Source organism: Dermacentor silvarum, chromosome 8 (assembly GCF_013339745.2).
Source record: "Dermacentor silvarum isolate Dsil-2018 chromosome 8, BIME_Dsil_1.4, whole genome shotgun sequence".
Taxonomy (NCBI): Eukaryota; Metazoa; Arthropoda; class Arachnida; order Ixodida; family Ixodidae; genus Dermacentor; species Dermacentor silvarum.
Genome location: NC_051161.1, coordinates 163,150,824 through 163,171,525, shown reverse-complemented (window position 1 = coordinate 163,171,525; position 20,702 = coordinate 163,150,824). Strand labels below are relative to the sequence as shown.

Below are 20,702 nucleotides of genomic sequence, written 5' to 3'. Positions count from 1 at the left end.
ATTTCTAGCCCTCGGATTATGTATATAATCCTGCTTTTGGAAAGTATCTTGGCTTGCCCCAGAGGCCAGTCCTTTCTCGAGGAGCTGTCCCATCAATGTCGCCTAGAGCACTGCAAGGGCTCAGGCTTACCCGAAAGCCCGGGCCGGGTAGGGCAGTTTTTTCAAGGGCTCGGGCCGGGCTCGAGCACGGCTCGAGCTTTTTGATCCGGGCCCGGGCCGGGCTCGGGTATTTTCACGCGGGCCCGGGCCAGGTTCGGACTTTCTGGTGGTGTGCATGTAACGTGCAGCGAGTTGTCCTCGCGTGTCTCGACTCTAAAAAAACCTGTTGCCACGGCGCAGCTGGAAGCTAGCAGTGCTATACCCTTGTGTACTTCCCTTTTCTTCTTCCGTCGTATTTTGCGCTGTTTGAACAGAAATTAAAAATCCCGAAAGACAGAAGTTGCCTCAAACCAAAAGATGCCATTGTATTTCTTACCTAAATCAATGTAACTAATGCTTTCAGCGCGGTGCAAGCGCATTCGCGACTTGCTGATTCTTCAAAGGCGAATCGGTAAAACGATGACTAGTAAGATAAGATAATTCGTCACGCGGCTGAAATATGGCACTGCGTCCATCCATGATTGCACGCATGTTCTCAACTGCCCGCTTAGCAGCAGCACATTACGTTGCACCATGGAGGAACGAGAAGATTTCTTTCTCAATTTACTCCATCCATGCGCTGCGCTCACGACCGGTCGTGGCTTCGCTTCGGCTAGAGTGTACTAGAATACGGTTGAGTGGGATGAGCGGCTGGGCGGCGCATGCTTTGCAGTGAGGCGCCCGGCGTGGAAAAATACTGTGGCGGCGCTGCTATAGAAGTGGATTGGGCCGCATCAAGGTCGCGCCGTTGGAAAATGCTGGCGATACTGCTCGGCAGGGTCATTGGTACTACTTCGCGCGCTGGTATTTGCGTTCAGACCGCTCAAATGGTGTTCATAATTTGCATTTCAGATGTATGCATGCCTTAAGAATAAATTCCTTTCATTATCTTCTTTATTTTATTTTTTTAATGCCGCTCCGTGATCTCTTTCGGTCTCGGGCCGGGTTCGGGCCGATATCGAGCCGGGCTCAGGCCGGGCTCGGGCCTAAGGTAAGGGGTGGCGGGCCTGGCCCGGCGGGTAACGTAGATTATTTGCGGGCCCGGGCCGGGCCCAGGTCTCGCCATAAATCTTTTGGTCGGGCTCGGGCAGGCAGCCCAACGTAAAAACGGGCCCGGGCCGGGCTCGGCCTGAAAAAATCGACCCGTGTAGTGCTCTAATGTCGCCTTCATCAAATCCGCTACTGACGCTCCTACAGCAGCAAACTGGCAGCTCGGTGATTGCTGAATGTCATTAATAAAAACAGGAAAAAAACCATACCGAGTACGCTTGTTCTACTGGAACTTTCTGTTCCAATGGAACTGTTCTATCAGGAAAATTGTCGCCTGGCGTCGACGAAAACAAGGCTTCGCTTTCCGTCGGCGCGGTTAGCGGCTCACAGCCATCGTACGCGGAAACACCTAACGCGCGAGCACGGAGGATCATTTCGCACTCCGTTTCACTGAAGTCGCTCAAATGCAGTCCTGCTTCCCTGGCGAGCTCTTTGTTGCAAGGTTCAGCGTCAGCAACGGTATCCATCGCGGCCACAGAACACCTTAGCAAAAGTCGCAGCGAACGCAAACGCAGCGGCCATGCAGCCTATGATGGAGCGAGCGCCTCGGCCGTTTACGCAAGCGGTGACGTATCATGGCGCCCTTTGATTCGCTGACAGCAATGAAATCTGTGACGACACTGTTTCAGCGCCGAATCTGGGGTGAGAGAAATTGAGTGTTCGGTCTTTGTTTACGAATTTCTCCGCTAATAACTCATATTTTTGCACCCAACAAAAACTGCATGCATTCTTGAAGGTCCCTCTTTTATTCCAGCTGAACTTCCTGTTTCTCTTTAGTGTCCCTTTAAGAGTCGACATCGCTGACGGTATGTCTAAAAAAAAAACGTCCTTTTTTTTCAGAACGATATTTTTATATATTAGCTAAAGCCTTCCTAAAACACCTGGTACGTTCATTATATACCTTTGTGTCACGTTTTGTTTCGGTTAAAGTTGCCGGACAGCGCTGGTTCCGTCTCTTCTCGTGTCTTCGTTTCGCCTTGTGCTATCGTGGGAGACCCGAGACCATTCTTCGAGGCTGGCTCTACAGGCGCCGTGGTACTCTTTCGCCCACCGGTGCGCAATGGATTTCGTGGTTTCAAGCTGCACGCCGTACCAAAGATCGACAGCAGAAAACACTTTGTCTGATAAGCATGCTCCGCACAGCTGTGAAACAAAAGGTGTACATTCACTGGCGTTTCTGGTTATTTCGGCGGTCACGTGGCTGCTTGCACTCAGGGACGTCATACTACATCGCAAAGAAGGACATCACCGCCACACAAAAACTGCAAGCGTTAAGGATTGTGCCGCAGTAGCACATGCCCATTCCGGTGTATTGCTATCCGAATGGCCTATCCACCTATCCAGTGGCCCAAGAAGGGGGTAACCTAATATAATATATAAATTTAGGAATATCGTGCACCATTTTTTAAAAATGCCCGTTTTACACCGAACGAGACAATACATTCGTTGTCTTCGAGACGTACGTTTGAGGTTTATGGACACTTATGACCGTATACATTAATTATACAGGTTTCGTGTCATGACTTATTGTTTCATTAAGCAGGACAGAGGCTCACTCCTTACTGCCACTACTTTGTCGGTGGATATTCAGTGCTATAAAAGGCACGTCATGGGAGCGTTACAAGTTACTCGAATGGACACGGCGCGTACTGCAGCGCGTGAGAACGGGAACGACCGTGTCGGTTGTCCCTTACTCACTTCCTATCATTTTGCGCAGCTAACACTCAAGTCATGAGCCCAGCTACCCCAAATGCTTTCGCTTCTGCAATTGTAAGTTACGTTCACTCCGCCTTGGCCACAACTTTGGGCGGGCGCTGTATAATAATTAAAGCAGCAGCCCTTAGTCTAGGAAAGCGCAATAATTGATTCTGTTTCTTAGGCTTCTTTTCTTAGTTTTTTTATCCAACAAGATTTATGCACGGTTATGTAATATTTTTACCAGTATCCAACATCTTATGCCGTGCGAATGCGTACTGGAAAGGTTGTTTGCACTGTATGCTGAAGCCACTGCTTAGAAAAAGTCTTTAAACATGCTTTTGCGATACTTTTCAAATTTTCTATTGTGCTGAAGAACACGGCTGACCTTTCTTTTTGTGACCTGCATAGCTCCACCGTGCGTGAGCAAGATTAAAAACAACGTTCAAAGCTAAGGCTCTTATGCTATCAATAACCAGCTGCTACGTCATAAAATCAAGTTCCTTCTATGCCTCCCCGAAATTGCGCGTCGCTTTGATCAACAAAAAACCCTGTGAAACTGTTTGACTGCGGCGGCTGGCCACTCCCCCAAAAGGTCGTCAACTTCAGGTTGACGACCTTTTCGAAGTCTGCATTAACTGATGCAGACTTCTTTCTTTTGAATCAAACACATATTGTTCTGAAAGGCAGAAGCAGGTCGCAGGAAAAAGCTAAATGAACTTGTTAGACAATGTACACTGGTTGGGCATGAATTTTAGCTAACTTCTCTTTAGCCGTGTCTGTCCAGCCATTTAAAATTTCCTGAAAATAAATTAATCAGCAATAAATACCATGAGTCTTTCATCTTAACTAAAAGGACACGGGCGTTTTGTGGGCACTGAATCAATAGAAATGCTGTTCTTGTGCTACTCATCAAAGGTTGTATGCAGAACAGCTGAATCTTATTTCTTTCATAAAAGAACGTTGAATGCACGGGAATAACCGCGTGAAAATAAACGTGAACATAGCAACTTAGGACCTCTTCGATGCAAGTTATAAAATATGCAGTTCTTAGCTTTATATTTGGGGAATGATGTACAACTCGGTCCATGCCATACATTAAACATAAATTATACTATAGTCGGGAGTTCCATACGCTCCGAGAACTCGGTAGTTATCTTCTCTACCCTCGGTTTCTTGCTCCAGCGAAATAAATCGTGCACACATGGCCTCGGCGCGCACAACGGGAAGCTGTCAAACTTTGCGCTGCGTCTTCTCTTTTCCGTATTTTGTGGGCGCTTTCGCGAGGGCATCGTAAGTTTGCCACCCGAAAAATGCGAAGCTTTATCTTCCTCCCTCACCCTGAACACTGTCCTTTCGCTTACACCGAGCATCTCGGCCACAAACTTGCTCGTCTCCTCCACGCTGCGTTCAGGCTACCTGTTAGGCCAAAACGTGTAGCAGTGGAAGATCATGTTGCGTGAATCACTGTTCAGGATGTGGCCGCTCTTGTTCTTGCCGAGGCTCCTTGGTGGTGTGGTCATCGAGGCGACACAAGGCTCGTTCGGCAACAAAGGATCGCGTTCCGATATCACCTCACTGGGCTCCATGGCGGAAAACTTGCACGGAATGCAGTGCGCGAATATGCGCGAACTCAGGAGATTGCAAGGTTCGGAATCGCAAAAAAAATTATTATTATTATTATTATTATTATTATTATTATTATTATTATTATTATTATTATTATTATTATTATTGTAACAATTATGATAAAAATTTGCCTAACACATTAAAAAATAAGCTTGTGAAAACGCACAGAAAGTATATATGAATCATATGCTATTAAACCAGCGACTGCTTTATAATTACACGCCTGGTGCCGTCGATCTCGCTCCGTAGCAGACGAAGCCCAGCGTTTTAGAAGGCACTGACTTATTTTTCTCTCGTAATCCGGCATGTGCTGTAGCATTTCCATCGTGATAGTTTTACGAAACCACTCATCAAGATACACAAAGCTTATTTAAACCGAGAATTACGCGTTTTAGAAGCAGTTACGTTTTTCTTTTGAGCGGGACTATATCTTTAGTCGCGGAGGCAATCGGCTGCTGCGCTTCGGTCATCTGGGAGGGGCCTCTCCTGACTTCTAAAGGTGTACACGATTATAGAGGTCACAGACCGGGCAGTACAATTTTCAGCATATTTAACTTGAAAACGGGGGTACCAGCGAATACACAAGGAAAAGGCGTTAGACACGGACGGACGCTGGACTTTCATTGAAAATTACATTGCCGCGCCGCACCTCCGACGCATGCGCATCGTTACCTCCTCTCAAGACATGTGCATTGCTATCATCTTGAAATGAACACTGCCGCACACAACTTCCGACGCATGTGCATCTTCTACTTCTCCAAAGACACGTGAAACAATGTCAGTTAGAACGCCTTTTATCTACCCGCTAGGTGGGAACGTTCCTTGTTAGTTAACCACGAGGATGTGTCGCTGACACAATTGGCTTTCTCATTTCCAATGTGAAAAGCTTACAATATTTCCCGCTCATATCTACTCTTTCCCCTCCCTCAGATGGTCACATGATCAAACATTGGCAAAGCTTTTTTACACTCCTGGCAAGTGCAGCAATGAACTGCCAAATTGCTTCCCTGGTCCCCACTTAAGGATGTCTTATATGGTCTTGAAAGCGCCTATTTACACACCTACCTGTCTGGCCTATATACACTTTTCCACATGCTAACGGGATGCGGTAAACAACAGCAGTCTTTCACTCAGTCTTGACAGACGAACCCATCTTTTCGTCAGCACTTCGTTGGCAATGTTTAAGAGCCGTTCCATCGAAGCGCTTGAGGGTACTGCCGTGTTGTACTTGAGGAAAAGTTGGTTCCATCCTTCGAAGTCCTTCATGTGCGACAGTGGGTAGTCAACTGGTACCAGCAAATACCACGACAGTTCATCCTGTTCCTCGGCTGGAAGGGTTTGGTGCCCGTGAGGACAGGAAATTTTCCATCCGCCACGAAGTCCCTCGAGTGGCGCTGCGATCCTTACGTCATGCATGGTTCCTCTGCGGCAGGCGGGCATGCTGTCATGGAGGAAAGAAACTACAGGAGGGAGCGTAACGTGACAATCTTGAAGTCTGGCCATAAAAGAAAGTAACGGAGAACTCATGATGAAAAAAATGTCCTATAGTCACGTGAGAGGCAAGTGGTAGTTCCTTGCGCCTCACGCGGTCACCCATCCACCCTGATTGATGTGCTGCGTACGTGCGTGCGTCTGTTCACTGCCGTGAAATGTTTACAGAAGGAACGCCGTTCCCTCTGCCGTTCCTTCGTAAACCTAATGAATTACCGTTAGGCCTCATTCACACAGCCGTCAAACGCTCCGTCGCGTCACCGTCACGGCACCGTTTTTCGTCAGGGGAGAGGGTTTCCGAGTCGTTTTCCCTTCAAAAACAAGTCGCCGGCGACGCAGAGCAGTGCTCTATACGTCTCTGTCGCCAGCACGGTGGCGGAGCCCCACCCCTTCAATAATGACCAAACATAAATTAAGAAGCCGTCGCTAAATACAGCCATTTTACAAAGCTGAAGCTGGCAACAGCAGCGGCTGCTAGTTTGCTTACATGCGTTCCACGTGTGGCACATCGAAAACTCAGCTGAGTGTTTCGGTGGTGCTCAAATGTGCGGCATGGATAACACCGAAGGCCGAACTTGCGATTTCTGCATATGTTTTGCCCGCACGTATTTCTTTGGCGCCGAGCTTTGCGCGCTTGTTGCTGTCTCCGCTTGCAAAGCAAGAACAGCAGCAGAAAACTGCTCATCATCGTGAAAGTGAGACCCATCCCGCGGTACAGTGTACTAGAATGTAAAGGTAGTGGGCTCAGCGGCGCCGGGAGCGTGAAGCCGCCGATGTCAACTTGAAAACGGAGCTATGTGTTCAAATCGACGGTACAACGCCTGGTGTGCCATAGCAAAAGCGCATGTTGCTACACATTGAAAGAGCGGTGTCGTACCGTCGAGATGAGTGTAGCGTCCGCGACCGCGTTCGCGCCCTTTCCGGTTGCTTCGACGCCGCGGTGATCGCTGTGCTTGTTCGCGGCTTCTCTTCTTTGCATGTGCAGCAATATGCGCTTTTCCCGTAGCGCAGCAAGCGTCGCACCGTCGATTTCAATCTATAGCTCCGTTTCCAAGTTGACATCGACAGCTTAACCTCGTCTCGTTGCCGCTGGTGCGCTGTGGGCACAGTATACCCTTTTATTCTAGTACACTGTACCCATGGTTGTTGTAGCTCACCATTACATAATTTATTCTTAGTTTATGCAAACATCACACCAACATCAAATTATTTCACGGATCCAATGCATAATGTAGATTATATTCCTCTAGGTTTAGCCGATCATTGGACCGGTCAGTCAACACTGTACAAAACCATGCTGCTTTCTACGTCGCCACCTCCGTCGCCTATTCGTACACTGCTCCGTCACGTCTGCTTTACGTTTTTTTGACGCGACGATGACGCGACGGAGCGCTTGACGGCTGTGTGAATGAGGCTTTACACTTCCACCGACCCTTAATGGAGGTGGCCTTCCTCCATTCCTCCCAAAAAAAAACTATAGTTACAGGAACGCCGTTCCGTACAACACTGGTTAAAAGCAGCTTTACTTCGCATTCAACTAATTACAATTCACCTAATGTATATTACTCTGGGCTGCTGCAACTACTCTAGACCTAAGCTGCTGTTTACAATCCAAAAGAAAGCATTAGGACCTGCCACCAACATGCACCATACTTGAAGGCGCCGCTATTCAAGCGAAGCTTGTCCTGCCTCACAAGTGTTGGTGATGGTGGTGTCATGCTCGCGTCTTATTCACTCGCGTCTCGATCACTTGGTATATGCCAAAATTGGCATGGAAGGGTACGAATGTATAACTAACATCACTGATAGATCATGACATCAATAACATCAAATGCTCGTCAGTTACGTGCCACGATTTAGGATAATAAAATCACGTATGGTGCATACCTGTATTAGATATGCGGGTATGAGCCAGGGACAAGAAATAAAGAAAGAAGGAAGGAAAGAAAGAAAAAGACAGAAATGAGGGAAGAAATAAATAAAAAAGAAGAAAAGAAGGAAATAAGGTCTGGGCTCATACCGGGGCCGCCCATTTCAGCTCCGCTGGTTTACCATTTCTACGGCGTGCATGAGCGGTGAATGTGACGCGCGCGACCAATCAGGGTCATTTGGTGGGGCGCGGGGAGGGAAAGGGAAGGAAAGGGGGCTGGCGCGCGCTCGACGGGCTTCCCTCGCCTCAGATCAGTTGCGGCGTCCGGATGGGAAGTCCTCGCGTGGTGCGTTCCGCCGAGGAGCAGGCTGCGTTTGAGCCACGGCGCCGCGAACTCGCTCAGGAAAGGTCTCGTCGCCGACGGGCCGATTCTAGCGTGAGGACTTCCGAAGCCCAGGCGAAACGTCAGCAAAGAACCGCGGACCATGAGTTGCGGGAGCGCAATGTTGAGGCCAAACGTCAGCGAAGAGCCACGGACCACGAGTTGCGGGAGCCCCATGTTGAGGCCAAACGTCAGCGAAGAGCCACGGACCACGAGTTGCGGGTAAACGAAGCGGGACGCCTGCAACAGCGTCGTCTTGACCTCCAGAAACCTGACAACAGTGGTGCACGCCTCGTAACTATGGGAAAGTAGTAAGTCAGGTACACACGCGGCAAGCTTCGCTTACTCTCATTTTCTCGACAGGGGAAGGCCTGGTGATATTATTTTTCAACGCGATTTGTATCAAGTGTGACGGATGCAACAGATACAGGAAAATTATATTTACGGATATTTACAGTGAAAGGTAGGATAAGTTGGGTGAAACGTCACACGAGCAAGCATCGTCGTCTTTATCGCTCTGCGGAGCACTGTGTTCATCCCAAGTATAGATAGTTGTGTCGATATACAGCAGATAAAAACTAACGAATCTTATTTAAGTCTATCCTGTGTTTACAGCGAAGCTGTATTTGGCTAGCCGATTTGTCCATCCGTCACCTGTATGCAGAAACTAACATCATCAGCAATGTCTCGAGCGTCGTCTTCTTCCTCCACAGCTGGCTTCGTTGTCGCTCATCATTCCAGCGTAGAATTTCACTTGTCTTCTGTCGTAGTAATGGAGCGGCCACGTTTTACAGGGATGTTAGCCATTGATTAAGGGAGTATAAGCCATTCATTGTCTTACGTAACAGACAGATTTAATTTTGAAGCGATTTAATTTTGAAGAATCGCAAGCGGCAATGCGACAACGGCGGAATGCGGGCATACCGTCAGTGACGTTTTCACCGTCGTAGCCGAATGTTTGTGTAACCTCATTAAGGAACACAATGATGTAACCAATAATTGAGAAAGACTTTATGTAACGTCCGGATTAACCCAGTGATAAACACCGGGGTCGCACGTAATCATCTGTATGTAGTGCTTGGGCAGTGATCTTTTTTTTTTTTTTTCGAAGACAAGCTGTTCTTTCTTGACTATATTTTTGGTGTGTATGTGCTCTGTCTATCTATGCATGTAACCTCTTAACAAAAGAAGCGATTTTGTTTGTTTAGAATATCGTACGGACCTGGAAAGGGTACCGAAAATTCAGAGCTCTTCCCATGTCGAGAAAATGGGGGTAAGTGAAGCTTGTGGCAAGACGACGCTGCCGCAGGCGTTCTGCCTTGTTATCTCCTAAACTGAGGGTCGGCGGCTCTTCACTGACGTTTGGCCTCAACATCGCGCTCACGCAACTCGGGGTCCCCGGCTCTTCGCTGTCATTTCGCCTGGGCTTTGGAAGCCCTCACGCAAGAATCGGACGACAAGCTTAGCTTACCCCCATTATCTCTGCTGGGGAAGGTCTTCTGACGTGTAACAATGGTAGTTCAAGGGCGCGTTACAGTCCCCGAGCCCACAAGGGTATGTGCCATTGAGCGTGGACCTTTTCTGCACAATCACCAGGATCGGCCCACTTTTCAGCGAGACACCACTACCACCGCCCATCCTAGTGAGCCTAAAAGCTTCGCTTCATAGGGCTAAACAAGATAAGAAGCGGGAGTTATTCGCACAGTTAGTAAAATTAACGATACGGGTGCGATTAGCCGCCACTGTAGTCGACAATTCACGATATCGCAACATAAGCTACATCATCGACGGAATCAGCCCATCTGACCTGTTGGTCAAATAAAGAAATGGTCCACCAAAGTTGTCGCCATGTCGACGTATTTGCACAGAAAGTACGATTCCAATAAGATACGATTTGAGTAAATAATAAACATGAAGAGATAGAGACAGAATAAACATAGTGTGTTTATAATCAAGAGTCTACAAAAAAAAATGCACCGATGATAACAATACGCCCTAATTTAACATTTGACGGCAGCTCTATATGTGCTTTCATTTCGCGATATATTGCGGCAAATAATTTGAGAGAGACATGTAGCGGCGTTAGTAGTCCTCGAAAATCTCAAGCGCGTCGGCTTTTATACATGACTTGTCGAAACTTCCAGTGTAATCGCTGGTGCCGCTTGGCTTCCAGACAGTGCTACACAATTCGCGTAGCGCATACAATCAGATTACAACACAATCGCAAACCATGACAATCGAAACAAATATGAACGAGACCGAACCAAGCAAACCAAACAAGCGCGAGCGAGAGCCGACACGAGCTGACGATAGTGCGAACGAGCTGTCCGACTGCGACCAGATACGAGTACGCATCGAGCGGTCGGGCGGGTCCGCATAAAACCAGTTTCCCGCGTGCACGTCACTGAAGGAGCCGCTATCATTGGTCTCCGCTGGTCGCGGCTCGTGTTTTTCATCTCCCGCTCCGCGTTCGCTCTTTCATATTTCGCTGTTGTGCTCGTTCGCTCGGTTACGTCGTGGCCAACGTTCGCCCTAGGATGGGGCCATTAAGGGCTGCTCTCAAAAAAACAAAACAAAAAAACTGTGGAATAATATGAGTAGCTGGCGCTTTGTCAGGCATTTATTTGCGTTTTCGCCAGTGTCCTCGACAATACGCACACGCTTGTCTGAATGAACATATCGTATCATAAACATTTAATAGTGAAATCATTTGAACCAGTATGTACAGGGTCGACCACATTTAAGGTGAACAGCTCATTAGTATTCAAGCTGGTAAAACTACAGCGTTTATTCCGCTTCACGAGTGAAATGTTCGTTATACGATGTGTAATCATGGTGTCGATAAACACAATAATGATTTTTCGAATTATGCACTGAACATCGGCTTCTATGATGTCTTGAATACTAATGAGGCGTTCACCTTAAATGTGGTCGACCCTGTACGTTGACCTTGTCTTAGCGTCGACACTTGGCTGACACTTTCTTTTTTTGTTCATTTTTCTTACCTTTACACTATGTCTAACGCAAATGAAGGTCCCCTTCCATCCTTTATGTAATTATTAGCCATCGGCAACAAAGTGAAATAAAAAATTAAAATTAATAGATTTAAGCTTCTCACAACGGCATTAAATCATCCAAACAGCTGTTGTGGCTAACGAGAAGTATCTTCTAAAACACGGCAATTAATAACAAACTGCAGTAATCAGACAATGTACTGACGACCTCTTCATTTTCTCATTATGAGTGTATTCCTTTCAAAACATATCTAAAAAGATTACCGGACTGGTAGCTGATGGTGGCTATCTACGTCACCACAAGTTTTCTCGCAAATTTACTCACACACATTGACAGGCCTGCTAGCACACAAAAACCATGGACAAAACCGATGCCGTCATTGAACAACTGGCGCCGACAAAGACAGCATGGACACTTCGCGAGATCGGCTTTCAGTTTCGCTTTCGCTGCACAGAAAACTAAGAGAACTGAAAGGGATGCTGGGGCTTACGTCCAGTATCCTCCTGCGTCTATGCTCACTTGTCTGTGGCAGTGTATTGCGGTCGACGAGCAGAGCAAATCGGCCAAAAGCTCAGTGAGGATTTCTTATGCACTCTGGAAAGTGTGTACTCTACCTAGCAGATATATCTCTCAGCTTATTCAGTTCTCGCCATGGCTATGTAGTATGAATAGAAGTATATCACATATTAGCTGTGTGTCCAGATATTGTATGTTTCTATATTTCCATGCCAATATGGTCTCGCCATTGAAATATATAGAGAGCTATGAAAAGCCGCTTTCGTGAAAGGCAGTACGTGAGGATGTGAAATGTAAGCATAGCATCGAGTATCTTGAAACGGCTGGTGTCGTGCCGGTCATTTCAGTAAATAAAATTGCGAATAACGAATATCGTGAATTTATTCAAAATTGAAAAAAAATTGTTTTGTTGACCGCGTGGTGTCTGCCGCAGCAGTGCAAGTGTTGTGTACTAGTCACGGCAAAATTATTCACCCAGCAAGACGCAAGACACAAGACAAGCGCTACAGAAAACAAGGCCCGTAGGAAACGTCTACCTTCCGAAAGCACTACGATTTAAAGCGTATGGAAGCATTCACTGGTGAGCATGCAGTCGAGATAAACAAGATACATTTAGATAATCGCTGAAACAAAAGCAGGGAAGGTATTAATAGGACCGGATTCGTGACAGGCATAGGTTACTTTACAAGGTAGACGCAGATGGTTTATGGAAGAGAGCAAAGCTTAAGAAGGTATCGCGAAACGTTTAGACTGATATAAACATGTTGCCGAATTAGGTCAAGCAGGAGGTGACCATTTGTCAACGCCCTTTTCCAAGGGGATGCCAATAATTCAGCATCATCAAGGACAAATGAAACCACCTTGGACGCAGGTGTGACGGTCTTGGAGCTTGTTCGCCTGTACATCAACCGGTCATCGCCCATCAGGACCAAGATCGAAGGTCGCATCACCATCACGAGCGGTTCGGGACTACGGAGACCTGCCGCACCTCTTCCCGCGTTCCTAGCGGTGTTCCTGCTCCGCCGGCAAGCGTCTGGTTGTGGCGCGCGCTCATAAACACTTGGGAGAAATTGTAATAAGCTATCAAGCTGGCGTTGCTTGGTACCAATGTACGAAACATTAACGACGAAATGTAATAGTAACAATAAAATATGAATGATTTCAAAACGGACCATAAAAAAATTTGCGTCCCTTGCACTGGAGGCGAAATGCTAAAGAGACAGCGGAGCTGATGGGCACCAAGCGAGTCCTGGCTTTTGGGCTAGGCTAAGCACTACCAAGTCAACCCAACATATATTTCCAGCTTTCGATGGAATTCCTCATAGACGAAATAGCTACGTACGGAAAGACAAAGCATAGTTGCGTCTAGGCGAGTTAACCGAATTGGAAGAAGTTTTAACAGAATGTATTTTAAACAACACTACAATAACAATACCAGCTATACAAAACAACGCAACACCAGCTATACAACATAGCATGAGACTGAATTTTACAAGATCAACATTTTCTAAGAAAACGAAACAGGATTTACATTATATACTCAGAACCATACACAAAGGCAGAATAATAATCACATCAGATACATTACAAGCGACCAAAATGTCAGCTGAGTTCTTTCTTACTGAAATTACCGCCATTTTTGTATCTTCAAAGTGAATGGTAGGTAATGTATTAACGACTGATGCTTATAGAGTGTTCTGAAGTATGGAATTGACCATATCTCAGGATTTCTTGTGTTCGCATTAATGCGACGACGCTCTGAGGAGGCTAATTGTTTTATGTAGTTCCAAGCTAATTCTGACATGGATGGCCTAATGGATGGTCAAAACGCCTTATTGAATATTTAACATAATTACGCGAATTAACTTTTAATTAATTATTTTACGGCACATCTTTCAATCTACGAATTATAGCCGCTGAGTTCGCAAGGCGTATCCACTTGGAACGAATTCTCAGGACAGAACCAGTTTCGAGATATTAATTTTCAAAGTGTCCGACGAAATGCATGGGCGTTCTAGTTAACTTTTTGAGGAAAACGCTGTTTTATGCATTGAAGCACAAAAGTAACTGGCCTTAGCGCTAAAATAATGCCATAGTATCGACACTGGTAATAGTGCGATCTCAAAAGCGGCAACATGGAAATGGTTTGAGGAGTGGTTCTTTGTATACTTTATTTTTCCTTACGCGAAAACAATGCTCGTTTTTGCGGAAAAGAAAAAAAAAATTTGCCTAGCTTGCACTGGCGGCGCAATGCTAAAGAGACAGCGGAGATGATAGGCACCTAGCTAGTCCTGGCTTTTGGGCTAGACTAAGCACTACCAAGTCATCCCCATCATTTCCCGGTATTTATTTATTATTGATTGATTATCAATTATCTATTAATTGGCTATCGATTGTCTATTGCAAGATATTGGCCACGTATTTGGGCTAGGCTAAGCACTACCAAGTCATCCACAGCCTTTCGGGAATTTATTGATTATTGATCGATTATCGACTAAATATTGATTGGCTATCAATTGGCTATCGATAAGCAATTAGTCCCCACCATTCTTAGCTAGACTTACAGCTTCGCTAGCTCACAGGTGTATGTGCCATTGCGCTTGGACCCTTTATGCACTGCTGCCAGGATCGGCCCACATTTTTGGATTCAGCGGACACATTAGGCCCGGCTGAAACAGCTCCGCTGTGAAAAATGAGAACTTCATCTGTTTTACTATTTTCTTTGATAAGATAGAGTCATGTGATAAGATGTACAGTCAAGAGAGTGGTGTGGATCTGAGAACAAACGGGGATAACCGATATTCTAGTTGACAATAAGCGGAAAAAATGGAGCTGGGCCGGCCATGTAATGCGTAGGATGGTTAACCGATGGACCGCTAGAGCTACTGAATGGATACCAACAGAAGCGAAGGCAGAAAACTAGGTGGGGTGATGAAGTTAGTAAATTCGCAGGTGCAAGTTGGAATCAGCTAGCGCAAGACAGGGTTAATTGGAGATCGCAGGGAGAGGCCTTCGTCTTGCAGTGGACATAAATATAGGCTGATGATGATGATGACAGTCATCTTGCAAGTGTCACTTCAGCTTGGCACAGAATGCACTGAACCATGCAATGTATAACGATCGCGTGTGCTCGAAGGCCTACTTCGGCGCTTCAATGAGCGGGCCCGAGTCTGGTCCGGGCCCGTGGCTTCAAGCCCGAGTCCGGCCCGGGCCTGCGGCCTCAAGCCCGAGCCCGGCCTGGGCCCACGGCCTCAAGCCCGGGCCCGGTCACGGCCAGCGGATTTAAGCCCGGGCCCGGCCCGAGCCCGCCGACAAACGCTTCGGACGGCCCGGCCCGGGCTTTTGGGCCGGCCCGGGCCCGTGCAGTGCTCTAATGTGCACGCTCTGAACTAAGCATGGCCTTAAGGTGGCGGTCCCACACCGGTGGCCCGAGCCCCCCGTTTTCAGTTCTTTTAAAGAAACCGTGGCGGCTATTCTACTTAGGACATAAAGTTGTCGTAAATACCATAGAAAGCTTGATTCTTGTAGATTCCAAATATATATAATATAAAGAAATTGATTATTGTGATTTAGAAATAACTGTTTAAGAACAAGCATGAGATTCATGAGTTTTGTGAACTGTGTCTCAATTATGACCATATTGAGAAGAAACTACCGCACGTACTGCATTGCGGCTTGCTCTCTAGCTTTAGGACATATTTATCTAATTCCTAGACGCAGAAAAATAATTTTGAGTTTTTACTTTTTGGATAATTTGCTTTTGAAGATTGCCAAATATCGCAAACTTCTGTTGTAAACATCCCGGCAACTACACACTCAAGGAAGCTAAATTTTGCTTAAGTTAAAGTTCAAGGAATTTCCATCTAGGACGCAAAATTTCATTCATGTAACCTTATTAGTTTTCCTAATAATGCGGCCGAAATTAAGCCATATTTAGAATTCTGGTTTTACTTTTGCCCATTTTTGCGGGAAGGTACTAAAGCTACGAAGCTGCAGTTTAAAACTAATAAAGCTACACGAATGAAATTTTGCGTCCTAGATGGAAATTCCTTTCTTGGTATTTGTGATGGCACGGTACTTTCAAAGCCGACTTCAGGCATCAAAGTGTGATGTCATCCTTCAGAAGTCTACAATGGCAATATTTACGTATACCTAAGGACTGTTTTCTGCAATCGGAGGGGATATGACCAGCAGACGTGATCTTGCTGTAAGGACAGACGCAATCAAGGAAGTTAATGTAACTATCCTTTGGGACTTTGCACGTGAACTTTCAACTTCTGCCACACTCCCTAAACACCTTTATAATATTGATCATTTGCATGCTAACTGAAGAGGCTTCAACAAACACAATCCACCTAACGCAATACTGGTTTTGTCAGGCCACCTAACTGCGGCTCAATTTGCCTGTCTACCTTGGCCAGGAAGATTTGACTAGCAGATCGCGATCCTACGCACACGTCGGAGCCATGGACGCTCTGAACCACCTCCCGACGCGGCGTACAAGACAGCTACAGCAACAGCAGCAGCAGCAGCAGCAGCAGTGCAGAAGTCAAAGGAAAGGGCAAAAGAGCTTCGCTATTTGGTGCAAAAATTGGTTAATGGAACTAAAAGTTGGCAAATGTAAAGTGATGCGTGTATCCCGAATAACTAACAGCATGCATACATATTGACACGTATACATGTTTGTCTTTCACCGGTGGCCGCTTTCCACCGGCTAACAAATGTTATCGCTCGGCGCAGGACGCGCCTGTATCGGAAGTTTCTGGAACGTTATCGATGCTTCTTTCCGTTGCCTGTTTTCACCGACGCTTATGTTATCTGATTGTATGACCGAGGCGAATTGTCTAGAACTTTCTGCATCTAGAACTCATGTATAAAAGCTGACGCGTTTCGCCGCTGATCAGATTTCGACGATCGCCGACTGTGTTCGCCGCTTTCGTTGTGCTTCGAGTGTAGCTTGCTTTTGTGGGCACAGGTTCGCCCAATAAAGAATCAGTCTCGTCATACACAGTTTTACGACTGTTTACTTCAGCGTCACTACTACGTGACAATATTATCTAAATAATGCTCCCTTGGAAATGGTTAACTCTTACAAATACCTAGATGTGCATAACTCTGGTAACTTATCTTGGAATGTTCATACCGACTACGTAATTTGCTAACCGCATGCTTGGCTACCTACGCCGTAACTTTTCAACTGCCCCTTCATCCTTAAAAATGCTTCTTTATACTACCCTTAAGGCCAACCTCTATGCAGCGAACTTTCGCGACGAATTTCACGTGACGAAAATTCCAGCGCGAAGCGCCGTCGCGAATTCGTCACACCACACTTCATGCAACCAAGAGCCAGCGAACGCCGCCGACCATGTGGTCGACGCAGCCCGCAGTGAGTCATTGTGGCCAGACGAGATAGGCTACGAAAGCGACGTTGGCGAATGAAAGCAGAAGGCAGAACAGCACCTAAATCAATCTTTTTACACGTAAGGTAAGGCACCTGACCTAAAAAAGTGCGCACAATAAGTGTTCGATGTGAGCCGGAATATATTTAGAGTGCATTTTTTTTTTACGCGGCACTTCGGTATTTCGCCGATGCTTATCCCTCGTTACAGTGCTCTTTCTAGTACTCTGTACCCTCGTCTGCCATCTTGCGTTTGTTTAGGGCTCTCTCCGCTCGCGCGCAACTGAGTTTTTCTCCCGTCAGCTTCCGCCTTCGAGCCTGCCCTGCCATCGAGGAAACACAGAAAGCTATAAGACAGTTTTAGTATAGCGTACGTAACTAATAGCGTACGCTATACGCTATAGTACAGCGTACGCTAAGCAGCGCACATTTATTAGTTTTAGTTGGCCTACGTGATCTTCCGATCTCAGAGGTCATATGCCATCGTCAGGCCTATCTCTCAATTTCACCGATAGGTGGCGCTGACACATCTCGGCTGACATATCTCGACGATTTCGTGGAGCTGCTGAGGGAGATATATCGAGACAACCAAGTACAAGTGGCATGGGAAGGCCGAAAAGGAAATGAAATGGTGGGAATTCACCAAGGATTGAAGCAAGGATGCCCTCTGTCACCATTGTTGTTCACGCTTTACGTCAAGGGCATAGAAAGACGACTGGAAAACAGCGAATTAGGTTTTGATTTACCCTACATGCGTAATGGACAAATGGTGCAACAGAAGGTCCCTGGATTGATGTACGCAGACGACATTGTGCTACTAGCGGACAATAAAAAAGATTTACAGATACTTGCGAATATCTGTGGGAACGCAGCGACAAATCTAGGCCTTAAGTTTAGCACAGAGAAATTAGGGATTATGATCTTTAATGAACACACGAGTAACTTCGTGGTGTCAATTCAACAGCAAGTAATACCCATAGTGATGCAATATAAGTACCTCGGCGTACACATAAACGAAGGAAAGAATTACTCAAACAACCACCAAGATAATCTGAAAATAAAGGGGAAGCGGAATGCAGCAATAATGAAACACAGAGCACTGTGGGGCCACAATAAGTATGAGGTGGTGCGTGGAATCTGGAAAGGAGTAATGGTGCCAGCGCTAACATTCGCAAATGCCATTATATGCTTAAAATCGGATAGATTGGCGGGTTTGGAAGTTAACCAAAGATCAGTAGGCCGGTTGGCTTTGGGAGCCCACGGTAATACCACAAATGAGGCCGTGCAGGGTGACATGGGTTGGGCCTCCTTTGAAGTCAGAGAAGCACAAAGCAAAATTAGTTTTGAAGAAAGGCTCAGGAACATGGATGAAAATAAATGGGCGGCTAAAGTGCACAAGTATCTCTACATGGAAAGCGTGGACATAGAATGGAGGAAGAGGTCAAGGAAGTTGGCAACCAAGTACAGGATAATCGAAACTGTAAATAGACAACCAGGGGTCATCAGAAAGAAAGTGAGAGAAATAGAGACCGTGAATTGGATGCAAAGAATGGAAACGAAAAGGACAATGGAGATTTACAAGAATGAGAAGAAAGAAATTAGAAGGGAAAATCTGTACGATAACACAAAGGGCAGTGCCTTGCTATTTGAGGCTCGAGCCGGTTGCCTAAGGACGAAAACATATCGGAACAAATATTCGGAACTAGATGAGACATGTGTATGCTGCAGTAAAGATCCAGAGACCACTCAGCACATCCTAATGGAATGCGACGGGATCCACCCAGCGAGAACCGTAGGTAACGTGCAACTCCCAGAAGCGCTTGGGTTTAAAGTGGAAGGAAACAAACAGATCAGCCGTAGAGATCAGCAAGAGACGATTAGAGTACTGGTGGAAAAAAAGCAGGGAAAAGATGGATACGACCTGATCTCTTAAAATCATAGGCAGCAGTACAAGGTAAATTTTTGAAAAAGAAAAATAATGAGAGGTATACAAAAATGCTAGATAAAGAACATGTATAGTATACCTGATTAAATCAAGCAGGCTAGGTGACTATTTGTCGCCGCCCCGTTTCAAAGGGGATGCCAATAAATCATCATCATCATCATCATCAGGTTTAGATACGCCACCTGGCTAGGTGGCGTATGCCACCGCCCGGTTTAAAGGGTTTAGCCTCATCCATCCATCCATCCATTCCCTCATTAGGCTTCGTGTCGTTTGAAACTAGAAGCGATCTCAAAAGCTCAACAAGGTTATCCATAATACACTGTCGTCGAAGCGGCCAGAGACTAAGCGAAAGCTGTTTACGCAGTCATTTGCAACGAACGAAGCGAATTCTACGAAAGTCACGCCAAATTCAATTCAAAGCGGGCAGTGGGGACCGCCGCCATGTTTTACGTACGTGGTTTGCGAAAAGCCTCTTTTGCCCGAAAGTAGCGAGCCGCTCATATGCCGCACCTACGCCATGCTTTAGCTCGCGTCGTTCTCGGATGTGCCAGTGAACTACGCCCTGGAAACTTCAAACAAACGTCTTTCCATAACACGGCGGTACGCAAAGCATCATGTTGCGAGTATGCATGAGCGGAGCATCATCAGGAAGCAAAGTCGCTAACTACATAGAGTACACAAAACAAGCAGTGACCACATACTATTCACTAGAACATTGAGGCAGAACAACCAACAAGGAGGTGAAACAGCGCTGGAAAACAAGCGTTTGAAACGAAGGTAGGAAATAGCCAAGCGTCAACAACCAAAACTCCCGTCGACGGGTGACCGACGGAAGTCAACCTCTGCGCTGTGGTCCGATTGGTCCACGCTCTCCGCCGCGCGCGACGACTTCCGGCGGCGGCGGTTCGCTGGGCGGCGAATATCTGGAGAGAGTGGATCGGCGGCGAACAGTCATTTTTTTGACGTCGTGCGGCGGGCGGCCGTCGTCGAGCGGCCGCCGTCGAAAGTTCGTCGCTTTTTCGCTCCACGGAGGTTGGCCTTTATACGTCCGAAACTAGAATATGCATGTGCTGTTTGGGATCCTGCCACTGATAAACTAACTAATTCATTAGAACGCGTTCAAAATAATTCAGTTCGTTTCATCTTACGTAATTACAATAGAACTGCAAGTGTGCCTGCCATGAAAACTAACCTTTCGCTTTGTACACTTTCTTCTCGTCGCAAAATCACACGTTTAGTTCTTTTTCACAAGCTATACCATCATTCAACACTCCGCCATGATTTCATTTTTCAGCCACAATACGTATTGCCTCGAATCGACCATCGTTATAAGGTTGGTCTCGAATCATGTCACACTAAAACTTTTTTGCATTCATTTTTCCTTCGGTCATCCACGGAATGGAATCACCTTGCTGCTGAAATCGATCCATTCACGATAACCAAAGGTTTCGAGCGGCTTTAGCTAACATTGTATAATCGAAGCATTTTTCCTACTATATGTATGTAACCTAAGTGCATTTAGTATTTTGTATTTACCATTTTACTATCGTACTTTGCTACCAATTTCTTACGG

General features: G+C 46.3%; 1 protein-coding gene across 1 annotated transcript in view; it reads left to right on the top strand.

The window, feature by feature from the left end:
• LOC119462552 (protein 5NUC-like) overlaps positions 1-12,842 on the top strand; it is a 118,713-nt gene extending 105,871 nt beyond the window's left edge. Inside the window, exon 7 of the mRNA XM_037723894.1 lies at positions 12,658-12,842. Coding sequence (XP_037579822.1) covers positions 12,658-12,842 — 185 coding nt within the window. The remainder of the gene's footprint in view (positions 1-12,657) is intronic.
• Positions 12,843-20,702: the final 7,860 nt, after the last annotated feature.